The sequence below is a fragment of the Pseudorca crassidens genome, chromosome 6, assembly GCF_039906515.1.
Source record: "Pseudorca crassidens isolate mPseCra1 chromosome 6, mPseCra1.hap1, whole genome shotgun sequence".
Lineage (NCBI taxonomy): Eukaryota > Metazoa > Chordata > Mammalia > Artiodactyla > Delphinidae > Pseudorca > Pseudorca crassidens.
The window spans coordinates 11,605,439-11,628,304 of NC_090301.1; the positions used below are offsets into that span (position 1 = coordinate 11,605,439).

General features: G+C 40.8%; 2 protein-coding genes across 2 annotated transcripts in view; one reads left to right on the forward strand and one right to left on the reverse strand.

Annotated features, from left to right (window-relative positions):
* COL4A3 (collagen type IV alpha 3 chain) overlaps positions 1-18,291 on the reverse strand; it is a 132,954-nt gene extending 114,663 nt beyond the window's left edge. The window contains exon 1 of the mRNA XM_067740363.1: positions 18,205-18,291. Within this exon, the coding sequence (XP_067596464.1) occupies positions 18,205-18,291 (87 nt within the window). The remainder of the gene's footprint in view (positions 1-18,204) is intronic.
* Positions 18,292-18,454: 163 nt separating this feature from the next.
* The window catches only part of COL4A4 (collagen type IV alpha 4 chain), a 135,821-nt gene continuing 131,409 nt past the window's right edge, over positions 18,455-22,866 (forward strand). Inside the window, exon 1 of the mRNA XM_067740375.1 lies at positions 18,455-18,580. The gene's annotated coding sequence lies outside the window, so the exon portion shown is untranslated. The remainder of the gene's footprint in view (positions 18,581-22,866) is intronic.

Consider the following 22,866-nt stretch of genomic DNA (forward strand, 5'->3'; position numbering starts at 1 on the left):
ATGTGCACTTGCTGGCCTGAATTTGTTGCTGCTGAGGGGAACTCTCTCCTCATATGTTAATATAAGAGGCTCCTTGACTGGGGTAGAAGGTTGCTGACCCACCAGTTCTGTTGGCCAGACTGGTGTCTGGATTCCTGAGTTCTTTGGTGGCAAGCAACAGAAATTATTTAGGCTAACTCAACGATAAACGAGGAATTTGCTGGAATGACATGGGGCAGCACACAGAAGTTGAAGAAAAGTTAAACAAACAGGCCTCAGAAAAGACCAGCCTCAGGGCTGTGGTGAGGATCAAGGTACAAAAACGAACGGAAAGTTTTTCTGGGCGCTGCTGTCAGGATGAATAAGCTCCCTGCCCTTTCAGCTGAAGATTCAAATTCCTGGGAGAGGGCACTTGACTGGCTCAGCCCAGGTCATGTGCCAACCCCTCGCTCAGGGACTGTCAAGCAGCGAAGGGAGGATAGTTCCCTAAAGTAAAATCAACGTGCCACCCCCAGAAGGAAGAAAGGAGAGTGGTCAGGAAAAAAGAGCAGATGTCCACTGCACTCTGTTTTCGGGTGTTGCCTGATTTCCGTCTGTCTGTTGGCTTTGGACATACTGTCTCCTCTTAGTTTGGGTCCTTCTGGCCAAGGTTGATAACCACCAAGTTTGAGTCAATCTTCTACCTGGTTTGACCTAATTAAAGAGCCCCCTGGGGCTTCCCTGGTGGCGCAGTGGTTGAGAGTCCGCCTGCCGATGCAGGGGACACGGGTTCGTGCCCCGGTACGGGAAGCCGCAGAGCGGCTGGGCGCGTGAGCCATGGCCGCTGAGCCTGCGCGTCCGGAGCCTGTGCTCCGCAACAGGAGAGGCCACAACAGTGAGAGGCCCGCGTATCGAAAAAAAAAAAAAAGAGCCCATTTACATCTCCCTCATTCCCACAAACTACTTTGCTCTGGTCTCTGGTTGGAACATTCAGATGTTTCTGGCCTCTGGCTTCTGAGAAATTCCCCAGATTCACCCTGTCCTTATGCTGGTCACTGTTATTCTGGGCTCATTTGCCCCAAATGATTATTTTAAGGAGAAAAATTCAAGATGTTTATCTATACAATTCCAATTTTTTTAAAAAATGGCAAAACAAGCAAGCAAACCAAACCACTCTCCTCCCTTTGGAAATGCATAACCCTTAAGAATCTATCTACTTAGAAATTACTTTACATCTGTTTGAAAGTCAAATCTTTCATAAATCCAATGCCTGTGAGTACAGTGTCATTAGGGGCAATTCTAATTTAATTTATTTTTATTCCTCTTGGTAAACTGAAATTTAAAAATTGAAACAAATACCTTGTGATATAACCAGGATCTCATTTTTAAAAATGAGCAGCTCAACAGTCCTCTCAGTATGCAACAAGAGATTGTAAAGTAAACTAAAGGAGTTTGACTGCTGGGTTCTAGTAAGTAAAAACCAGATGCTGATTTGGTCGAAGACTGCCCAATACCACCGCCCACTGCCATGAACATGTACTGAGCTCCCAACGTGCCAGCCATGGTGTTAAACATTTATAGACTTTGTCTTATTTAATCATCATCATATATAGGAACCTATAGGTTTGTATTATTATTCCCATTTTATAGATGAGGAAAATAAAGTTCAACAACTTAGCCAAGGCCAGACAACTAGTTGTTGGTGGACTGAGTTATATAATGATTGAGTTTCTATCATCTCAATCAAGTTTGGGTCTGTGAAAAAGTTTTACATGAGAAAAGGGGCCTCCGATTAAAAATGATGAATTCAGTGTTGAGGGAGAAACTATGATTGGAATTAACAGTCTCTTAATTTTATTCTAACGCATAGCTATGAACGCTTGTATTTCTCTACAAGGCCCCACAGATGGACAGTTGGAGATCATCTCCTGGGGTCGTGGTTCACTGTGGTGGTTTTGATGAACATGATCATCTTCAATTTGCTTACTGTTAGAACTACCACTCTAATTTTATTTATTTATTTATTTATTTGTGGTACACAAGTTTAGAGAGAATTTTTCCAAAATGTGCCTAATGAAAAAAACAAGATTAGACTTTTTATAGAGTAAAAATGCCCTATTCGGTTTGTTTGGTTCTGAGTATGAACTTTAAACACGTTCAAATTAAGTTATTTAAAGCAGTTAAAATGGGCCTGGGCCTTTCGCTGCTGTGGCCTCTCCCGTTGCGGAGCACAGGCTCCAGACATGCAGGCTCAGCGGCCATGGCCCACGGGCCCAGCCGCTCCGCGGCATGTGGGATCTTCCCGGACCGGGGCACGAACCCGTGTCCCCTGCACCGGCAGGCGGACTCTCAACCACTGCGCCACCAGGGAAGCCCTACCACTCTAATTTTAGAAACAAAAAGCACCATCCTTCTTCATAGTGAATAAACAGGAAAACTCTAGGCCAAGAAAAGCTTATAATCACAATGAAGAGCCCACTCTATTTAGACCAATTCAGTGATTTATTCAAATGAGAAAGCACAGCATTTTCACATGTAAAAACAAGTCTGGCTTTAGCGAAGTTCTTCTGACTGCTACTTTCTGAAAGTGAACTTTATTGAAATAGACTCCCAAGTAAATCATTTACAGTATGTTAGTGGGTGGATGTTGAGAGTAATTGGTATTAGTCTCCTGGTTTTACATCAGAAAATGCTAAACACATTGCATTCACGTTAACTTGCTTAAAGAAAAGTTCTTGAATCCTGTGTGTGATGATTCAAGAGGGGTCTGACTGATACTGCGTTTCAGTAGGTGCAGGTCAAAATTTCCATTTTCCTCTTTTACAAAATCGTGAGTTTTCAGGTCTTTTCTTTATTTCAATTCTGTTTTTCTCTGCACTGTTATTTGCATATGAGATTATAATGCAATCATTATATAATCTACTCCTGGGATTATAATGTACTATAATGTTTATCAAGTTACTGCTCAACTTGATATAAGGAAATCAGCTTAGTTCTAATTTAGATGCATGGTTTAAACCCGATTGGCCTTCAAGACACCTAAAAAAAATCTAATGGATTCTTGGCCCAAATGTCACCTGCTGGGAGGTCATAAAAATGCATGAGAGAGGCATGAGGAGATAGGGTAGGTAGAGTGAAATTGAGAGGAAAAAAAATTTCATTGATATTGATTGGAAATAGCTCATTCTCTCCAAATGCTTAGAATGATCTAAAACCAATGGGATGTGCTATAGGGAGGGTTAATGGAGATCTTTGAATCTAACCTCATTCTAGGTTTACAGCTGAGGGCGAGGGTGGAGCGGTCACTGAGAAATGGTGGGCTGACTGAGGTGAGCATCTTTAAATCTATCTAACACTAGACTGACTCCAGGTCTATTCCCTAATAAGGAGAATAACTGGTAAACCCCATATTTAATCTGTGGCCATTAGCTGTGTATCTCATTCTCAGATCTGTGTTCTAAGAAAATCCTGACTCTATTCAAGATATTCATTTTCGGGCAGAACTGAGATCACTAGAATTCAGTGGGATATTGGTAGATCGTTGCAGAAATGATGTTGGGAAAATTGGCTAGTTTGGAGAAATTTTAAAAATTTATATCCTTTGCTCACATCATACACCAAATATTTCGGGTTAAATTAAAAAATAAGATAGAACTTATATCAAAATGTTTATTCTAGTTACATTTACATGATAGAATTTGGCATAATTTTGTTTTCTTTTTGCTTAGTATTTAAACGATGTCTATTGTTGGACAAGTAGAACTTGTATAAAAAAAGAAGAACATTATGCCAGTTGATCTAATTAATAGTTCTATCAATATATGAGTCTGTTATAAAAATAAATTATAAAGAGTCAAGAATTCTTCATAGTTTTGTTTATAACATCAAAAATTTAGGCTAAATTATGGTATATAAACATGATGAAATGGTATGCATTAATTTTTAAAAGATATTTATTGATGTGAGAAAATACTAGCAATATAATATAATGTCAAAAAAGCAGGATACAAAATGCCATATGCTGTATGACCTTATTTTTATACAAATATACCAAAGTATTAACACTGGCTACCTCTAGGTTCTTATGTTAGGGGTATTTTTTGTTTTGCTTTGTTTTTATACTTATATATCTTGAATGTTCACAAATGGGCATATATTGTACTTTTACTGTTAGGAAAAAAAGCAACATAGAAAAAATATTTTTGTAGGTCTGATAACTGGTTCTAGCAACTTCATCTTGAAACTCCTCAAGGATCAATCCTCTGTTTGAAAGACCGTCCAAGAGTTTCCTTAGCACAATACATTGCATCGAAGGTGCTCAGTGAATGTGCACAAAATGAATTTACACTTTCCACCCTGTTGCAGCTGATTACTCATTAACAGCATTTGAGGGAGGCTGTGTGTCAAAGCTGGTTACATGGCTTTTCTTTTAAAGACAGGCCCCAAAGCCTATATTTTAAAGATAAGAAAGGAACAAATTATTAATATGAAATGCTATCCAGGACTATCCCTGTAATTAACAGGTATTTTAGTTGAGGTATGTGGCAAGTCACCAGAAAAGTGATGAAATCATCGCTTGAGTTTTAGCATTAGTATTTACATGGGATGTAAAGTCAATAAACTGTTCATTTTTTGGTGGAGACAGTGCTAAGGGAGGATGCCATTTCTGCTGATGTTTCCAAATAATGTTATTAGAAAATACCAGCAGCAAAGAATGCACTGAATAATATTTTTGAAAATAAGAAACTCCTTAATACATTCCAGGAAGTTGATACTAGGTCACAACATAATAGGAGAATTAAATGAGTATAAGAAACATATTTGGACTACTGCTTTCCTGATATTGAAACTCATTCCTGTCTCAATACTACTTGGCATTTGTAGCATGCTTTTACTGTGTGCAAAATGTGTTCCATTGTATTATTTCTGGAGCTAGGAGAGAGAGGTTTTATTACCACGTTTTATGATTGAGGAAATGAAGAGTCTTGGAATTCAAGTGATTTGCCTCAGACTGTCACAACAGTATCTTCCTGCTGGCACGGGATGAGGGGTTCTTACTGCTGCCCAGTGTTGCCTCATTGGATGGCAGGGAGCCTCAGATGTCCTTACCTGCAGGACTGCCCTCTTAGGGTTTGGAGATGTTGCTTGTTCCAGTCTCATGGGCTCTGAATGCTTCATCTCCAAGAGGTCTCAGCAGGTCTCAGTGAGCAGAAACTCTGACTAGTTCTGTGGGCACAGCCCCAGGCACATGCAGGACTGGATAAATCAATCCCTTGGCTTTCTCCAGCCTTATCTGCAGCAACTAGAGAGCGTTGGCATCTTCAGGAGCACATAGTCTGGCTTCCAATCAGTAGGAACCTTATCTCATGAGATTTCAGATACAGTATTGTTCTTAGATTTTTTTTTAAGATTTTTTTTTGATGTGGACCATTTTTAAGGTCTTTATTGAATTTGTTACAATATTGCTTCTGTTTTATGTTTTGTTTTTTTGGCCACAAGGCACGTGGGATCTTAGCTCCCCGACCAGGGATCAAACCCTCACCCCCCCTGCGCTGGAAGGCATAGTCTCAACCACTGGACCGCCAGGGACGTCCCTGTTCTTAGTTTTTATCACTTTTTGGAAGGGACTGTGGAATCCAGTCCATGTGCGTAAACCTTGCGGGCACAGCTGCCGAACGCTGACCAGAGCTCCAGCTGAGACAGAGGCTAGAAGGTGAAAATACCACCGGTAACTCTATGAGCTGCTTTCTGCACTCATTCCAACCTTATTTTTAGTACTCTACTTTGAGGAGAAGCTATGTGTTTAAGCCACCGAAATCTTACTATTTCTGGCTCCATTGCCATCACACACTTGCTTTATATACAGCCTGTATGTTCGACGTTCTGTACATTTGTGGACCTTTATTCTTCCTTCCCAACTCCACTTAAATTTCGCTTTTGCATATTTGTCCTGTTACAGCATGTATAATTTTATTGCTATTGTCTGCATATTTATCTAAACCCCTCACTTGGTGACATATTCCATAAAGGGAGGAGGGGCTGTGTTGGTTTTATCTTTGTTCCCATCGTCTTGCTGACTTAATGAATGAAGCATTCAATATTTCTCTTGAACCACAAATAAGTGTTGGCAAGGATGTGGAGAAAAGGGAACCCTTGTACACTGTTGGTGGGATGTAAATTGGTGCAGCCACTATGGAGAACAGTATGGAGGCTCCTCAAAAACTAAAAATAGAATCACTATATGATCCAGCAATTCCACTCCTGGGTACATAGACAAAGAAAATGAAAACATTAATTGGAAAAGATACATGCATCCCAATGTGCATAGCAGCATTGTTTACAATACAAGATATGGAAGCAACCTAAGAGTCCATCAACAAATGCATGAATAAAGAAGATATGGTATATATATACACAATGGAATACTACTCAGCCATAAAAAAGAATGAAATTTTGCCATTTGCAATAACATGGATGGACCTGGAAGGTATTAAGCTTATTGAAATAAGTCAGACAGAGAAAGACAAAATACTGTATGTTATCACTTATATATGAAATCTAAAAAATAAAACAAACATTGACTATAACAAAAAATAAACAGATTCACAGATATAGAGAATAAACTAGTGGTTACTAGTGGGAAGAGGGCAGGGGAGAAGGGCATGTTAGGGGTAGGGGATTGAAAGGTGCAAACTATTAGGTATAAAATAAATAAGCTACAAGGATATATTGTACATCAAGGGAATATAGCCAATATGTTATAATATCTATAAATGGACTATAATATTAAAAAATATTCATCTGAAAAATAATGCTTTATTTTTATGCCAAAGGATCAAAAGATCTGTTAATTCTTTATCAACCTTTTTGTTTTAGTGTTTAATAAAATGTACATCCAATTCTATAAACATTCATTGAGGACCAGTAATACTAAGTGTGTTGTCAAGAGCTGGAATAACAAAGATGGGAAAGACACCTGTCTGCAAGAAGTCCAGTAGGGAAAGCGACATGGAAATAGGTTAAATCCTTTCTAGATTGGCAAGATAATTAATACTTCAGTAAATAAAGGTATTCCGTTGGTGTTTTGATTGTAAAAGGATAGCGGTGTCAGGAATCAGTCATTCTGGATAACTGAAGCGTTTAAAAAATCAATCTTGGGACTTCCCTGGTGGTCCAGTGTTTAAGACTCCATGCTCACAATGCAGGGGGTGCGAGTTCGATAACTCGTTGGGGAACTAAGATCCCTCATGCCATGTGGTGTGGCCAAAAAATAAATAACTAAATAAAAAAATCAATCTTTTCTCAAATAGTACTTAGTTATTTAAATGATGGATAAAGTGGCATCTGACACTCTTTTTCCATTATCTGTGATGTTTTTGGTAGTAAAAAGCCCTACTGAAGAGCCCTAATAAGGATAACTCCAAATTCTAAATCCACTCCCTCCACTGACTTGATGAATGCTCTTCCATCAGACCGTCATCTGTAAATCAGAAATGATATCACCTTGCCATCTAACTCTCAGAAAAGCACAAAATCAGACACTTGATAAGAAACCATCTACACACAAAATTATTTAAAATATAATTTTAGTGAATGTTTATCTCCAAGGAGTTCTATTGTAACATTATTTCTAAAGAATTGGAAATAACCAAAATATTCAGTAGAAGGGCATTACTGAAATAAGTTACGGTACCACCTATAATGAAGTACTCTGTAGACATTTAAAATGATATTTGCAATAATTAAAGACTCAGAAAACTTTTTCCAGTCTATTCTTAGGTGAAAAAAAAGTAGAATAAAAAAAAGTCTGGAAGGAAATAGACCAAAATGTTAACAGTAATTATCTATGCACAATATGATTATGGATAATTTTTATATTTCTTTTTGTACTTTTAAACACTTTCCAGATTTTGCACTACCCATACAACTTCTTATTTTTAAAGCCAGCATGTGAATTCTTCAGCTTTCCCAATTTCATACATAAATAAACAGCATAAAATTATCCTATCATCTGGTTAAACAAAGAAAATGAATATTAGCCTTGTTGACTTCCCAGACACTCTTCCCTTTGTCATTTGATTCAAAGGGATAATATTGAAGATTTCTCAACTTTCCACTTTGTAGAACTTTTTGTTTGAAAAGTTCATGTAACAGCAAAATATACTGGTGGGAAAAAAATCCAGTGACCTGACTGTTTTGTCTACATAATGATAAACCTCCCAAGGTTTCTAAATAACTTGAACTTATTTTTAAATATGGGGATCACTTCTCTAAGAAACCGATTTAGAGAGACAATCTAATTAACAACCATCAATCTTAAAGATTAAAAATGGAAAATTCCCAACTTACTCCAAAACTACTGTCAGAAAAATAAAATATTTTTATATGGTTACATTTTAAATAGCTCTGAAAATTACACTTTTTTAAAAAAAAAATTAAATCTTAACTTTATTTCTATTTTATGTATGTTCAAAATGTATATATATATATATTTTCACATCTTTATTGGAGTATAATTGCTTTACAGTAGTGTGTTAGTTTCTGCTTCATAACAAAGTGAATCAGCTATACATATACATATATCCCCATATCTCCTCCCTCTTGCGTCTCCCTGAAAATTACACTTTTGGGGGGGGCCATTATCTCCCTACAACAATTAACATAAAATTCTGAAAATATAAGCTACTCTTTAAATATATTTGTGTGTATATTTATATGTACACACACATACAGACATACATAATACCTACCATGATATGTGGAAATATTTTTTGATAGTCTGATCTTGTATATACAGAGCATTACACCATGGACTGGATTTTTTTTCATGAACTGGATTTTTAACCTTCCTCTGTTTGTACATAAATAATTATCAGATTAACTGCACAATTAACAGGGACAGACTGAGCGACTGCTATACTGGTCTAGACTGGTTCTCCTCCCTTCCTCTCTTTCTGATTTTCAAGGCACCAGAATCCAAAGAGAAAGCACCAACAAGACTTGTTTCCTGCTTGGTTACTTCACCTTTACATAGGCTGGGTTCCCAAGGACAGAACAGTCAACCCTCTCCAGGGGTCAGCCATATAAATCTTTAAAATAGGGGTCATGTCACCATCTTTCTGAAACACTCCAGCACCAATCACATCACAGTTTGAAGGACCCTCCAGTGTCCTTATCAAGGCCGGTACAGTTCTCAGACAATAATATGCCCAGGAATCCCTTGGATTGGTTAAAATGCGGATTCCACTTGGGGAGGTCTGGGGCGGAGCCCGACATGACATTCTGTCTTCCTAACCCACACCCAGGGGAGGCTGGTGTTACTGGTCATTTGATTGAGGAGGTCTCCAGGTCCTTAACTGGGTTTCATCCTTCCCTGGCCTAGAGCCTTCCCTGGACTGGGCCTACGTCAGCTGAGACAGGGACTCTGGCTCAGCTTTACCTCCTCACAGCCACATTTGGCAAATTTAGACCCGTCCCTGTGAGGTTGAGAAGAAGATGAAGAGACAGGAGCAGAAGAAGGTTTTCATCGCACCACTTTACATGTGGGCCCATTACCAAGCCACAGTGTGAATTTGTTACTCATCCATGACTAATGTGCCAACTGTCCTGCGAGTAGCGTAAACACATGCATTGTGTCTTTTTTGTTAAAATACAAATTTGTTGAGTGCAGACACTAAAATCATACCATGATCAACTACATACAGGCCTGTGGACTTACCCCACCCTATTCAGTAAGCAATTTTCCATCCTTAATTAGCAGGACCGCCATGAGCTGGCCTCTGGGGCCCCTGATTCCCTGCTTCCCATCCCTTGTCCACCTCTAACAAAGTACTCAGCATATTCCGTCAGGCGCATGCGTTCCCTTGGTGGTGAGTAAATAAACTCAGCTTTTTTTTCTCCCTTAAAAAAAAAAGTTCTCTTGGTCTTGGTTTTATTCTCTGACCACCCAGGAGCCATAAAATTGGAAGTGTCTCACCTCTCCTCACTGTCCAGAGGTCCTGGACCATATTCCTCAGTGCTTCCCAAGGCACTCTCCATGCTGTTTCCCTAGGCCTTAGCCTCTATGCTGCTCCCTCAGAAAGGCGGGTCCCGACCACCACTAGCTACAGTAGAACCTCTTCTTCTCCATCACCACATCCCATTCTCTCCCAGCAGGTACCAAAATCCATAGCTGCACATTTGTTTACTGAGCTCTTGTTTCTCTCACCTATTCCACTAGAATCCCAAATCCATCATGGCCAGGGAGTCAGGCTGTTTGGTTTATCCCCAGCACCTTGCCATGTGCCTGTGTCTCTGTCCTATTCTCTCCTTCCTGCTTTTATTAACGATAACAAATTGACTGTAGCTAGAATCTAAAAGCTGGGTACTTATTTTGTACTAAAAACTGTACTGAGCACTTTACCTGTAATAGATACAGTACCATCATTTTCAGATAGGGAAGCTAGTTTGCTTTTGGAAGCAACTTGTTCAGGGTAACACCCTGTTACCTGGCTGAAGTCTAGTGACAATTTAGTCTAGACGAAAGGCTAGGTGTGGCATGATGGTGTTCAATATATTTCTCACCTTCTCTATTTCTTTGGCCAAGTGTTTGCTGTTTTTGTGATGTTTCTTCAATTCTTTATGCACATAACTTACTCATATTTTGATAATGGATCACTATAATTAAATTTGTACGAGTGGTAATTTGTTTCGCTTTAAGCATTGTAGTCAAGGCCAACTATCTTAATTTTCTGGAGAAAAAGTTGCATGGATATTCAGGCACAACCCATGCTGATTTATTGTCTTAAATTAAAGTTTATCATTTTGCCACATGTTTATTTCTTATGGTAAATAAACAAAATGTGTTCCATCCAGAGGTAAGTCCTTATGGACTGTAACCCTCTCTCATATCTGGATGCCATTTACCTAGATCTTTGCTGTCCAGAATGGTGCCCACATGTGGCCATAGACACTTGAAATGTAGTTAGATTGAAAGGTTCTAAAAATGCAAAATAGGCACCAGATTTTGCAAACTTAATAAGAAAAAAGGATTGTAAATATCCATTAATGTCTTTAATAGTGATTACATGTTGCAACAATACTGTTATGGATCTTTAGAATAAATAAAATCTGTTAAAGTTAATTTCACCTGTTGCTTTTTCTTTTTTAATGTGTCTACTGGAAAATTTAAAATTACATATGTGGCTCCTAGTTATGGCTCACAGTATATTTCTATTGGGTGACGTGGACATAGATGTTTGTTTATCTGAACTTATGAAAGTGAGTTAAGTGGAAAATTATAAAGCTGATATAATTTAATTCAGTCTTGGCTAGAAAATGTACCTGAAGCCAGAGGTCTTAATTGGAGGTTACAGGAAGAACCCCAGGAGGAATGGGAAGACTGACACGGGTGTTTAGAGAAGACAAGAGCCAATGATTAGATCTTGTGGGATGAAGTAGAACTTGGGGTAAGATGCTTTCTTATCAGATTTTTAGAGATGAGGACAACTCTGAGAGGTTAAGTTCAAGGCCGTGGTGGTGGTAGGGCTGATAACGTAATATGTCTACTCTGTTAAGAAGTTGATATAATTTTGGTTTCCTTATTTTCTCAAACTGAAAATAGAGGTGAAATAAATGACCTATGGTGAAAGTCTGTTATGATTCAAAAGTTTAGACTGAGGCTGGATATAAACTTTGTAGAACAGAAATGCTCTGAGCACCATGTGTTTGAAAAATCTTTGACTCTGTGCTGGATGGCTGCTTTTTGGCTGAAGGCCATGACATGAGTGTGGTTAACTGCACATGGCTGAAGGACCACAAGGTGTATGCAGACCAGACTGCCCTGCTGTCAGACTCATACACTTATAGGTTTGAGGGTCTTAACAATTGTAATATCTAACAAAGTTAATCTTAGTCATAGGTAACACTAAGCAGTTATTACTTTGTTCTGGGTAACACGGCCATAATGATAAGGGAAATACAAAGACAAATTGCATTTAATTCACAGTTTTTCCATGGACAATGCCTGAAAACATACCAAGGACTGAAACCCCAGAGAAATACTAAAGGAGGAAGACCCTTAGTCTGGTTAGAGAGACAAAGCTGGCGGCTTCGCTGTGTGGTCTTGACCCTGCCCCACCTCATCAAATATGAGTCTAGCATGTTTGGAGGAAGTAGGTAGTAGGAGGGGACTGGAGGAGGGTGACCCTGAGAACAGGAAAGGAAACACCTTTGGTGCGCCCCTCCCCCCCAGATCATTACTACATCAGTCCATCTTAGTGGGGAAAATCCCCTGGAAGCCTCAGAACTCCTTTGCTCCTTTTTCTTCCGGGGCAGGACAGCTCCAATCTGGGAGCAAGCTGTGATGACAGAGAAGGCTTATTTTCCCCAAATCTCTCATGTACATAGTCTTCCTATGGATGAGAGTCAGTCAACAGACTGAAGAAACAAGATAGACTCCCAAACCTTGAAATCATACAAAAAGAATCAGAAAGATAATACAAATAAGTGCAAAATGACTAAAGTCATAAAAAAGAGGGGAAAACCCCTACAAAAAAGACCAAAAAAACCAAACCCTAACAAGTCAGAAAACCCCAGACAGACTTAGACTCCAAAAAGAGCATCTAGAAATACGAATAGTCATTGAAATTAAAACTTAATGAATAAAAATAATCATATTTAACATTTATTGGATGATTACTATGTGACAGGCATGGTAAAGTATGTGTTGTATGTGCTAAATCATTTGATCCTCATAAAATCCTGAGGTGAGTCTCTTACTTCCAGTTTAAGATGAGGAAACTGAGACAAAAATTTTTAAAAAGCTGGTAGTTAACAGACCTGGGGTTATAGCCATTGTTGAATGGTTCCAGAGTTCTTTTCCATTATGGAAAGTTACAGTGGATTGAAAATCTACTGAACATTACAAACAGCAGGAGAGAGAATTAAACTTTGAAAGATGGATGTGAGGACACGTCGCAGGATACAGCATGGAGGGAGCAGCATGTGAAACAAAAGCTCAACACGTTACAATTTGGTCTCAAATACAACTGATGATGGGTCTCCTGGAGAGGCTGTGAGAACCTCTGCACTTTAGGACCGTTCTTCTGGGGGCAGAAGAGAAGAATTTATCCAATGGCTTCCATCTCCCACTGGTCAGAGATTTGCCTGCAGGTGCTAATGCCCTGCACTTCCGGGGTGCAACAGGAAGACATGGAAGAGAGTCTCAAGGAACACGAGGCTGTGCCTGTGTGAAGTCTGTGGCCAAGCTGGCCACTGGGGGAGAAAGCGCCCAGAGCCCAGGAGCAAGGAGAGGCCAAGCGGAGCTGAGTGGCACAGGAAAGGTTATCTGACGTAAGAAGGAAGGAGAACTGGAGGAAAAGATGAGAAGGCCCAGCTAGCATCCTGAGAATGCCAGGAATAGAGACAGAGTGAGGAAGGAGAAATATAAAAAAGGAATGTCTGAGAATGTTCAAGATTTGATGAAAAAGAGAGAATCTCAGGTTAAATATCTACTGAGTAGGATTTATAAAAAACACATGTGCACCTGTATCACAATTTTAATAACATGATAAAAATCTTGACCTAATTGACATACGTAGATATCTTTGAAGTCAAAATATCATCTCAAAATAAAAATAAAAATTAAAAAATAATAATAAAAATAAAAGAGAAAAAAATATATCATCTTTACCACAATTCAGTGAAAAAAATAACTGGAAAATTTCTGTATGTTTGGAAATTAAGAAATAAACAGTTAAATAACCAATAAGACAAAGGAAAAAATTAGAAAAGATTTTGAACTTAATGATATTAAAATTTGTATGATGCAGCTAATACAGCGTTTTGGGGGAAACTTTTTAGCCTTAAATGCATTTGAACTATTCAAAGTTGCTTGATCAAAGCCAAAACATAAAATTCAACTATGTTTTGCTGTATCTTTACCAGTTAAACTATAAAATTTAAAAAGTATATACCATTTCTAATATAATAGCACTAAAAAATGTCAAATACTTAGAAATCAAAAAAACAGAAAACTCTAAAACGCTGGGAGAAATTAAAGCCCTAAATAAACAGACTCATGTAAGAATACAAACAGATCATACATGAATGAGTTCTTGGTACACATGTTTGCAGATGTAACACTGAAAAACAGTGAGAGAAAGGATGGACTGTTCAATAAATAATGTTGGGACAATTCATTTTCTATATGGAAAAAGATAAAATTATAATCCTGGAAGTAGAAAACAATTCCAGGATTATGAGTCTTAAATATAAAAGAATTAAACTGTAATTTGTTTTAAACGTAGAAGAATATTTTTACAATCCCAGGGAAGGAAAGGATCTCTTCAACAAGACGCAAAACACAAAATCAAGGAAATCAAGGAAAAGATGGATAAGTTTGAGATTATAGTGAAAAAAATTATACATTAAGGTACCAATAACTAAATGAAAAGATAAACCAAAGATTGGAATGAAATACTTGCTGCACATTTAAATAGCAAAATTTCAGTACCCAAAAATATAAATAGCTTCTATTTAATTAGCAACAAAAAGGCAAAGCCCACAAAAGATAAATATGCAAAGACTTGTTCACGCAATTCACTCAGAGAGAACTATAGACTGTCAATCAAAATATGCTAAGATTCCTAAACTCACTAGTCAAAACACGATCCTATTTCACACCCATTAACATCTAAGCACACCAAGTTTTGCTGAGGATATAGGGAAACAGGTACTCTAGCACGATGTTGGTACAATCCTTTTGAAGTCAATTTGACAATTCCTAAAAAATTTAAAATACGCTTTCTCTTATAACCCTCTGAATTCCACGTAGGAATTCAAAATCTAGTTGTCACGATGGTACATATACAAAGATATAAATTCCAACTCTGTAAGCTGAAAGCATGGAAACAAATTCGCTGCGTTTAGGCAGATGGAAAAATAAACTGCTTTATTTATGTAACTGGATACTATGCTCTCACATCTATATGTATATAAACAAATCGCATCTCTATGTATCAACATGGATAAAATCCAAAAACATCATACTGACTGATACAAGCAAGCTCCAATAGGTATGTATCATGTGAAACCATTTATTACATTTGAAGGACCACAAAACAATAATATTTATTTTTTATGGTTACTAACACACACACACACACGTACACACATATCCATGGAGTATAAATATAAAACCATGCATGGAAGAAGAGGCAAAGGATGTGTTTAGGACTTTCTGTATTTATCTGTTATTTTCCTAAGGGGAGAGATGTGAGAACAAACAGGTCAAAACTTATTAATACTTGCGTAATCTCAGGGGTGGATAAATTGGAGTCTGTTACGTTACTTTCTGTTTGTTTGAAATGTTTCTTAATTCAACTTAATTTTTTTTTTTTTTTTAGATTTAAAAACCAAATCAGTTGAGAAGTCTCCTCCCTAAATGCAGCTGTTATTCAGCTCCTGATACTTGATTTCTGCCTTGTCTGGAATTTTAAGGCAAAAAGAGGAAGGATAAACCATGATATCTCAAACCATGAATCTCACCTTCTCTAGGTATCAGAGAAGGAGCCTTCCCTCTCACTCTTCTCCCAGACCTGTTGCCTGAGGCAACAGCACAGTGCCTCCCAGTTTCAAGTTGATGAGCTGGGCCTGGTAATAGCTATAAAACCTGGGGATGTGCTGAACAGCCAGGCCTGGAGCTGAATGCCTGCAGGCAGGCAGCAGAGGGATTTTGCGCAGGGCTCTTCAGGGCAAATTGTGTGGGTGGACAGTTCCACCCCGCCTGAACTCAGAATGAGGGGTGAACAGCACTCCTATTTCTTTGAGAAATGCTAACATAAAATTACAGGAATTTAGAGCAAAATATGTCCTTAACTATGCAGCACAAAGTTGATAAATATTATGTCCCAAAGACTACATTTAGCTCTCACTTATACAGAGTTTGTTCCTTTTTCCTAACATTTAGAAATTGAGAGATTTCTCATGGAAACTAGATTACCAGCTTCTTTTCTGAAAAAGCTGGATTCTGGTATTACTGAGTCTGAATTCTAGAATGTCAACAATTAGCTGGCCCTGAAGACTGCCCCCTACCTCAAAGCCTCACTCAATTAACCTTATCTACTGGCTCCATGAGGGGTTTCAACTCCCTCGTTTTACAGATGAGAAGACTGAGGCTCAGAGAGGTCAAGAGGCTTGCACAGCATCAGAGCTACCCCGTGGAGGGAGGCATGCTGGCACTGTGCCGACCAGTTATCAGTTAATTTGCTGTGATTCCATTTTTCTACACCATGAGGGTACGTTTCATGATTTCTAATGACATCGTCTGTGTAACTGAGCAAAGTTTTAACAGAGACTTACTTCAAGGGCTGTTAAAAATAATATGAATGGATTAATTGTAGAATCAGCAGGAAGCCTCCAAGATTTGGCCAAACTCAAGACAGAAAAATTCTTATGTAAAAAATAATAAGGGAATATGACAGTATAATTGAAAATTGGTGTGACTAGAGGTTGAATGATTACAGAGGATCACTTTTTCAGGCTGATCTTTACCGGTGTGTAATTCTTCCCCTCTTTCTCCACCGTCCCTAATCTCCCCTCTTCTTTGAACTCTAGAAGAATGTGCAAACCCTGCTCTGGAACTCTTCCCCAGCCCTTCCCACAACATACATACACTTCCTTTAGTTTTTTTTAGTTGTTGGATTTGTTCCTGGATTAATGCTGGTAGACATTCAATACTGACTTAGATGAGTTCTAAGCATCATGCCCAGAAGTACTGAGCTACATGGGTTGGGCATTCTTAGTCTATGCAAAGCACATTTTTGTTAGAACTATAACTACATGAAGGGATTACATGGATTACAAAATCCTTTAGAATATAAAACACTAAATAGCCTAAATGTAAATTGGTAGGGGAATGGCTCAATTAACTTTGGCATATTCATATCATGGAAAACTATACAATAATGCAATAAGGCAAAAAGAAAAGAGGTAGATCTATCTCAAATACTGTCATGGGGAGACATGTAGGATGCAAAAGGATATATACAGCATAAGTATATGGTATCGATTATGTTAAAAAATACAAACAAAAAACATATTGTTTGCAGGTCCATATATGAATACATAAATGCCTAGAAAAATGTCTGAAAAGAAACACAAAGTGGCAAGAGTGGATATATTTCTTTAGACGGGGTGGGGTAAGGTATGGAGGTGATCAAAGGGGGTTTTAGCTTCACCTGTAATGTCATAATTTAAAATTTAACTTAAATGGAAAATACTTGTATTTCCTGTGACTGAAAGTTCGAAAAACATTTTCACGTTAACACATATTTATGTGACTATTAATTTCCAATCACAATCTTAATCATGAAATTTGAAAAACATCTGATCATCCTGGGAAACGAAACTTACACTGCGTTGTCATCCCAGATTAAGTTTTCTGTGTAAAAGTCACAGAAGGCGGCTGAAAAGTTACATTGCACTTTCACCAGTTAAAATCAAGTAAGTCAACTCTAGGAGTCATAACAGTTTTGAGGACACTAATTTATCTTCGCAAAGAATAAGAAATATACGGGTGGATATAAATGAATCCAGGAGCTCTCAAATTTTGAATAGAAATCACAGCGACAGATTGTTTAATTTATCCTAACATGAGTTCTATTTCTAAGGTGCTATTAAATTTTCAGTGACGGCATTTGCTTTTCTCAACAAAACTGATGGAACACTTGAGGGCAAGTATTGACAAGGAGGAAAAGCGAGCTCCAGAGAGGTCAGAGTTCAGTGTGAGGTGACATCTAGGAAGTGGTAGGGCTGGGACTCCAGCCCTCTGTCCTCTCTGCCAGGCCATGTGCCTGCTCTGATTCACCGGTGTGACATCGCGCGTCTGTATATCCCGTGTTCTCAAGCGCTCATCCCTGGAGATTATATATCTTTCCACATCTCTATATCTACCTGCCTGCATATCTATCTATCTATCTATCATCCGTCTACCTACCTACTTACCTATCTACCTCTGTCAGGGCCTTCTCCATCCCTGACCCCTAGGAGCCCTCCAAGCCTCCTCCTCGCCCCTCCCTCCAGCCCCGCGCATTCCACCTGTTCCTGTGTATCCCCGCTTGCCCCCGTCCCACGCTGCCCCCCGAGGTGTCTGCTTGGCGCCCGCAGTCACCGCACGCATCAGCAGAGAGTGAAGGGCAGCGCCCCCGCGGGCGGGGCCGGCCTGTCGGAGGACGCGGGGTGGGGGTCGCATCGCCGCGTACTCACCTTGCCGGCAGTGGGCGCGGCCACCAGGAGCACCAGCTGAAGCAGAAGCAGCAGCGCCGGCGGCCTCGGCGCAGTCCCAGGGCGCATCGTGGGCGTCCGCTAGGAGCCCCGGCGTGTCCAGGGCCCCGCAGGCTCTTGGGCCGCCGCGTGCCCTGCGCGGCGCGGGTTGAGGGGCCCGGCTGTGAAGCTAGCCTGGCCCGCCCGCCCGGGGCGGGTTTTGTAGGGCTCAGCCTCCCCACCGAGGCTTCAAGGGAGGGAAGAAGTGGCTTAGGTCCCGCCCCCGTTCCCCCTCCCAGCCAACTCACCGGGAGATGTCCCTCCGACCCAGGAAGCGTGCCAGGAGGCTGTGAGAAAGGGCTGCGCGCCTGCGGGGCAGGTGGGTGCGGGGCCAGGGTCAGGGGTTAAAGAGGTGACGCTCCCAAGGTTCAGGGGCCTAGGCGGGGCAAGGGGCTGCGAGTCGGAGGTGGGGGGTTTGGGGGGTGAGCGTTGTGGAGGCGGCGGAGCACGGGGGAGGGAGTGGCCAGCGGCCCTGCTCAGATTAAGCGGGAGGCGCGCCGGGCGTCTGCACTCGCGCGGCCCCGCTCGCTCCGGCTCCCGACCGCTGCCGTCTCGCCTCTTTCCCCTTCTCAACGCGTCTCCAATCCGGCAGCCGCCGGACCCGGCGGTGAGCGCGTGGGGAAGAGGCAGCCGAGTCGCCCGCGGAATTGGGCGCGGTGGGAGGTGCGCGCCGTGCGGGCGGGCGCAGTCGTGGCTCCCGGGGCGGCGGGCGTCCCCACGAGGTAAGGTGCCCCAGACCCAGTCTGGGCGATGGATGGCAGCCCCAGGGCCCGGGCCACCCGCCTGGAAGCGCGGGCGGTGGAGGGAGCGTGGCATCCCAGGGTGGGGCGCGCGGGCTGGCGGGCGGGGCAGGGGAGCTGGGCTGGGGGTCACCAGACGAGAGCTTGTCTGGCTCCCGGCTTGTCTGCCTGGGCTTGAACTGGGCGCTGTGTGTTTTGATTAATTTGGAGGCTCGAGTTACCAGCCTGGCAGTCTGGGCACAACGAAATGCCAAGAGCAAGAGGCAGCTGAGGGTAAAGAGAAAGCCCATCCATTCTATTTTCTGCCGCGTTGAACTGGCTTTTTCACGTTAAATCTTATCTGCGGAAATGCAGGGAAAGCCAAGAGCCAACTTTGTCGGGGTGTCTCCCTCCTGAGAGGGCCCTTCTCGGAGGTGGCCTTGGACGCAAACGTGCAATATCTGGCTTGTTAGGGCACCGTCCTCAGAGCAGGGCTCGTGCCCTTTTCTTGTGCCACTGACCACATTGGATCTGATGAAGCATTTAGATCCTTCTTAGAATAATTCAGTTATCAGAATCAGTTTAACTTTGAATAAATTATCAAAGTATTAAAGTCATGATATAGTAACATAGGTGCATCATTCTTATTGCACTAAATACCTAGATCTAACAGCAGATCTATTAAACAATTGTAATCTCAAAGTACTGATGACTGCAAAACTGAAATGTGACGTGAAAATACCAGTGGGTGCAAACTCTCAAGAACTGCTAATACTATTGTGGTTTGTTAGCTGTTTTCATAACTGAAGGAAATGCTGAACTTCCAGGAAAGTTTAGTGAAAGTAGAGATGTAATATTTGTTCCCATCTAAGTTCACAGACCACCTGAATTCCATCTCCAGGTTAAGAACCGCTACTTTGGATCAGCGTTGCTGATGTAGTCGGTCATCAAACACACAGTGTGAAATATGTGGTTTGGTCACTGATTGTGGAGAACCATTTGCTTGCAATTAGAATGTGTATTAGACCTATGTAGCTATGTAGGTTGGCGAAACCCTGACAGTGAGTGAATGGAGATGCACACCCCCCTTTTTGGTTGTAGAGTGAACATTATACACTTCCCTCTGTTTATATATATATATATATATATATATATATATATATATATTTATTTATTTTTGGCTGAGTTGGGCTTTCGTTGCTGTGCACGGGCTTTCTCTAGTTGCAGCAAGCGGGGGCTGCTCTTCATTGCGGTGCGCAGGCTTCTCATCGTGGTGGCTTCTCTTGTTGCAGAGCACAGGCTCTAGAGCGCGGGCTCAGTAGCTGTGGCTCACAGGCTTAGTTGCTCTGCGGCATGTGGGATCTTCCCGGACCAGGGCTCCAACCCGTGTCCGCTGCATTGGCAGGCGGATTCTTAAGCACTGCACCACCAGGGAAGCCCCTTCCCCCTGTTTTTTATGCCAGTGATTGTCAACTCTGGCTGTGTATTAGAATCTCCTAAGGAGCCTCTAAAAATCCTGAAACATCCCAAGTCAGTTACACTGGACTCCCCAGCAGTAGGACTCAGGTATCTGTATTTAAAGCTCTCTGGAGATTACCATGTGCAACCAAATTTGAGAGCCACTGTTTTCCATGCATAGTTCAGTTAGTTGCATTGAATCAGGGACTCTTCTTCATAGAATAATAAAAAGGACATGTATTAAACTCTTTATTAAGTCCTATGAGTGCCCAGACCACAGATGTTGCTGTGAGGTATATAGTAGCTTCTCGCCATTGATAGGGAGGGTTCTTGTGGAACCTTCTCCTGCCATCCTTGTTAGATAGGACATCAGGTGCTCTGTTGATAAAATAACAGTGTCCAAGAATTCTGAGGCATATGACAATCTTGCATGAACTGACATTACTTCCTGGACCAAAAAAAAAAAACAACCCTCAATGCTAGAGTTAAATTTTCCTTCTTTTTGCTGAATTCCAGAAGATTTTTTAATTTGGATTTCAATTGCCTTTGAAATGAAACCAAGTCATTCTGATAAAGACTTGGCTTTATCGACTTTAGAAAGGGGAGGCAGCAGTCAACTGCAAGTCACTTCCAACACTGCAAAAGAGCAGGAAAGAAACTTGTGATGTAACCACAGCAAGGAGGAAGCAGTGGTTAAGAGTATGGTCTCTGGAGTAGACTCTAGATTTTGAATCTTTTCCACACTTACTAATGTGGCTTGGGGTCTTCTCTTCTATAAAGCGGGCATAATCAGGGTACCCACCTCAGAGAACTGTAGGAATCTAATTCAGTAATCCATTAGAAGTCCTTTGTCCAGGGTCTTCATAAAACAGTCACATACTGGAATCTGATTCTCCAGTTTTGTAAAGGAAAACAAAGGAAGCTGATGAGAAATAGAGGCACAGGGTAGAGATGCTTTCCTCAGCTCAGCAGTGAAGTGGCAAGAGTCAAGCATACTGCACCAGCTCCCTTGAGGTCAATAGACTCTTAAGGCATCTGGAACCTTGCTGCTTGGCATCCCTGGGAGCCTCAGGTTTGGCATCCTGGAGAGCTGGTTAGAAATGCAGAAGGAATCTCAGGCACCACCCCAGACCCACTGAATTAGAGCCTTTTTTCACCAAGCTCTCCAGGTGCTTAAACGTTGAGAAGTGGCTTGCCTGTGAGTCAGGTTTAACCAAACCCCTTCCTCACTCCCCACATGTATACACTCTGCTTTAGTACAATGTTGGTATGCTCACTAGGTGTTAATTAACCAGAATTTTTGATTTTTAAAAAACAGTCTTAGAGTCAAGAGAGTTTCCCAGTTGGTTCTTGAAATGTGATAAAACTAAAGGAAAGTGAGGATGGTTCTCTTTTTGTAAGTACAAAGGACACACAAATCTCTGCTTTTGATTTGGTGCCAGGTAAGGGTTTTGAACAAAGGGAAATGGTAATGGCCTTTGACAAGCCCTGTCTTATTGTTTTTGCCCCCTTTTCATAATCACAATATCATGTCTGTTTTTCGCACAGTGCTTAAATGTGTAATGTTTGCTTCCCTACTTTTGAAGGCTGACTCCAATAGGACAGTGGACTTTTTGGTGTTCTTTAATGTTATTGAATGAATGAAGTTATTTATTATTTGCTGAACGAATGAAGCTGGATGACTTGACAGATTCACTCAGGATTCACACCCAGGTCTGATTTCTTCCAAAGCTTATGATCTTTCTATAGCCTTCCCTGTGTAGGGATGTGCCTCAGCTTTTGATGTGATGCACTTTGCCAGGCTGCCTGTAGCTTCTCCTTTAATCTTTTAAAAAGATTAAATTTAATCTTAATTACATTTTAAGTTAATCTTTTTTTTAACTTCATCTCCCCACTTAGTCATCTCTCTTCTTTCAAGAACCTTCTCTTTTCAACACCTCTAAAACAATTAGACTCGGGTTCTTCTACAATCTCGGAGTCATTTTCAACTCTCGCCATTACATCTCCAGATTCTTTCTCCTCTTTTCTAAGATCATGGCCCCTGTCCCAGTGCCTGCACTTATCATCTGTGGATTACGGTAGCCTTCTAGCTAGTCCCCTGCAGATTCTTTCCTTTGAAATCCACCTTCTATGTTATTGTCAGAATAAAAGTGCACATTGTATCAGAAGGAACAGGTTACTTTGGGGGCAGTTACAAACAACCCCCGAATTTCAGAGGCTTACATAACAAGATTTTTCTTCTCCCTTTACACTGAGTATTCATCACAGGGTGTGGGGAGGTGAGAAAGGGGGAGGGGGCTCTGCTTATCATAACTACTCAGGAACCTCATGGAAATTCCCACTCCACGTAGTTTTCTCTGATCTCTTCCAAAGGGGAAGAGAATGCGGCAAATCAAAAACTGCTCTAACAGCTGCCACCTGGGTGTGA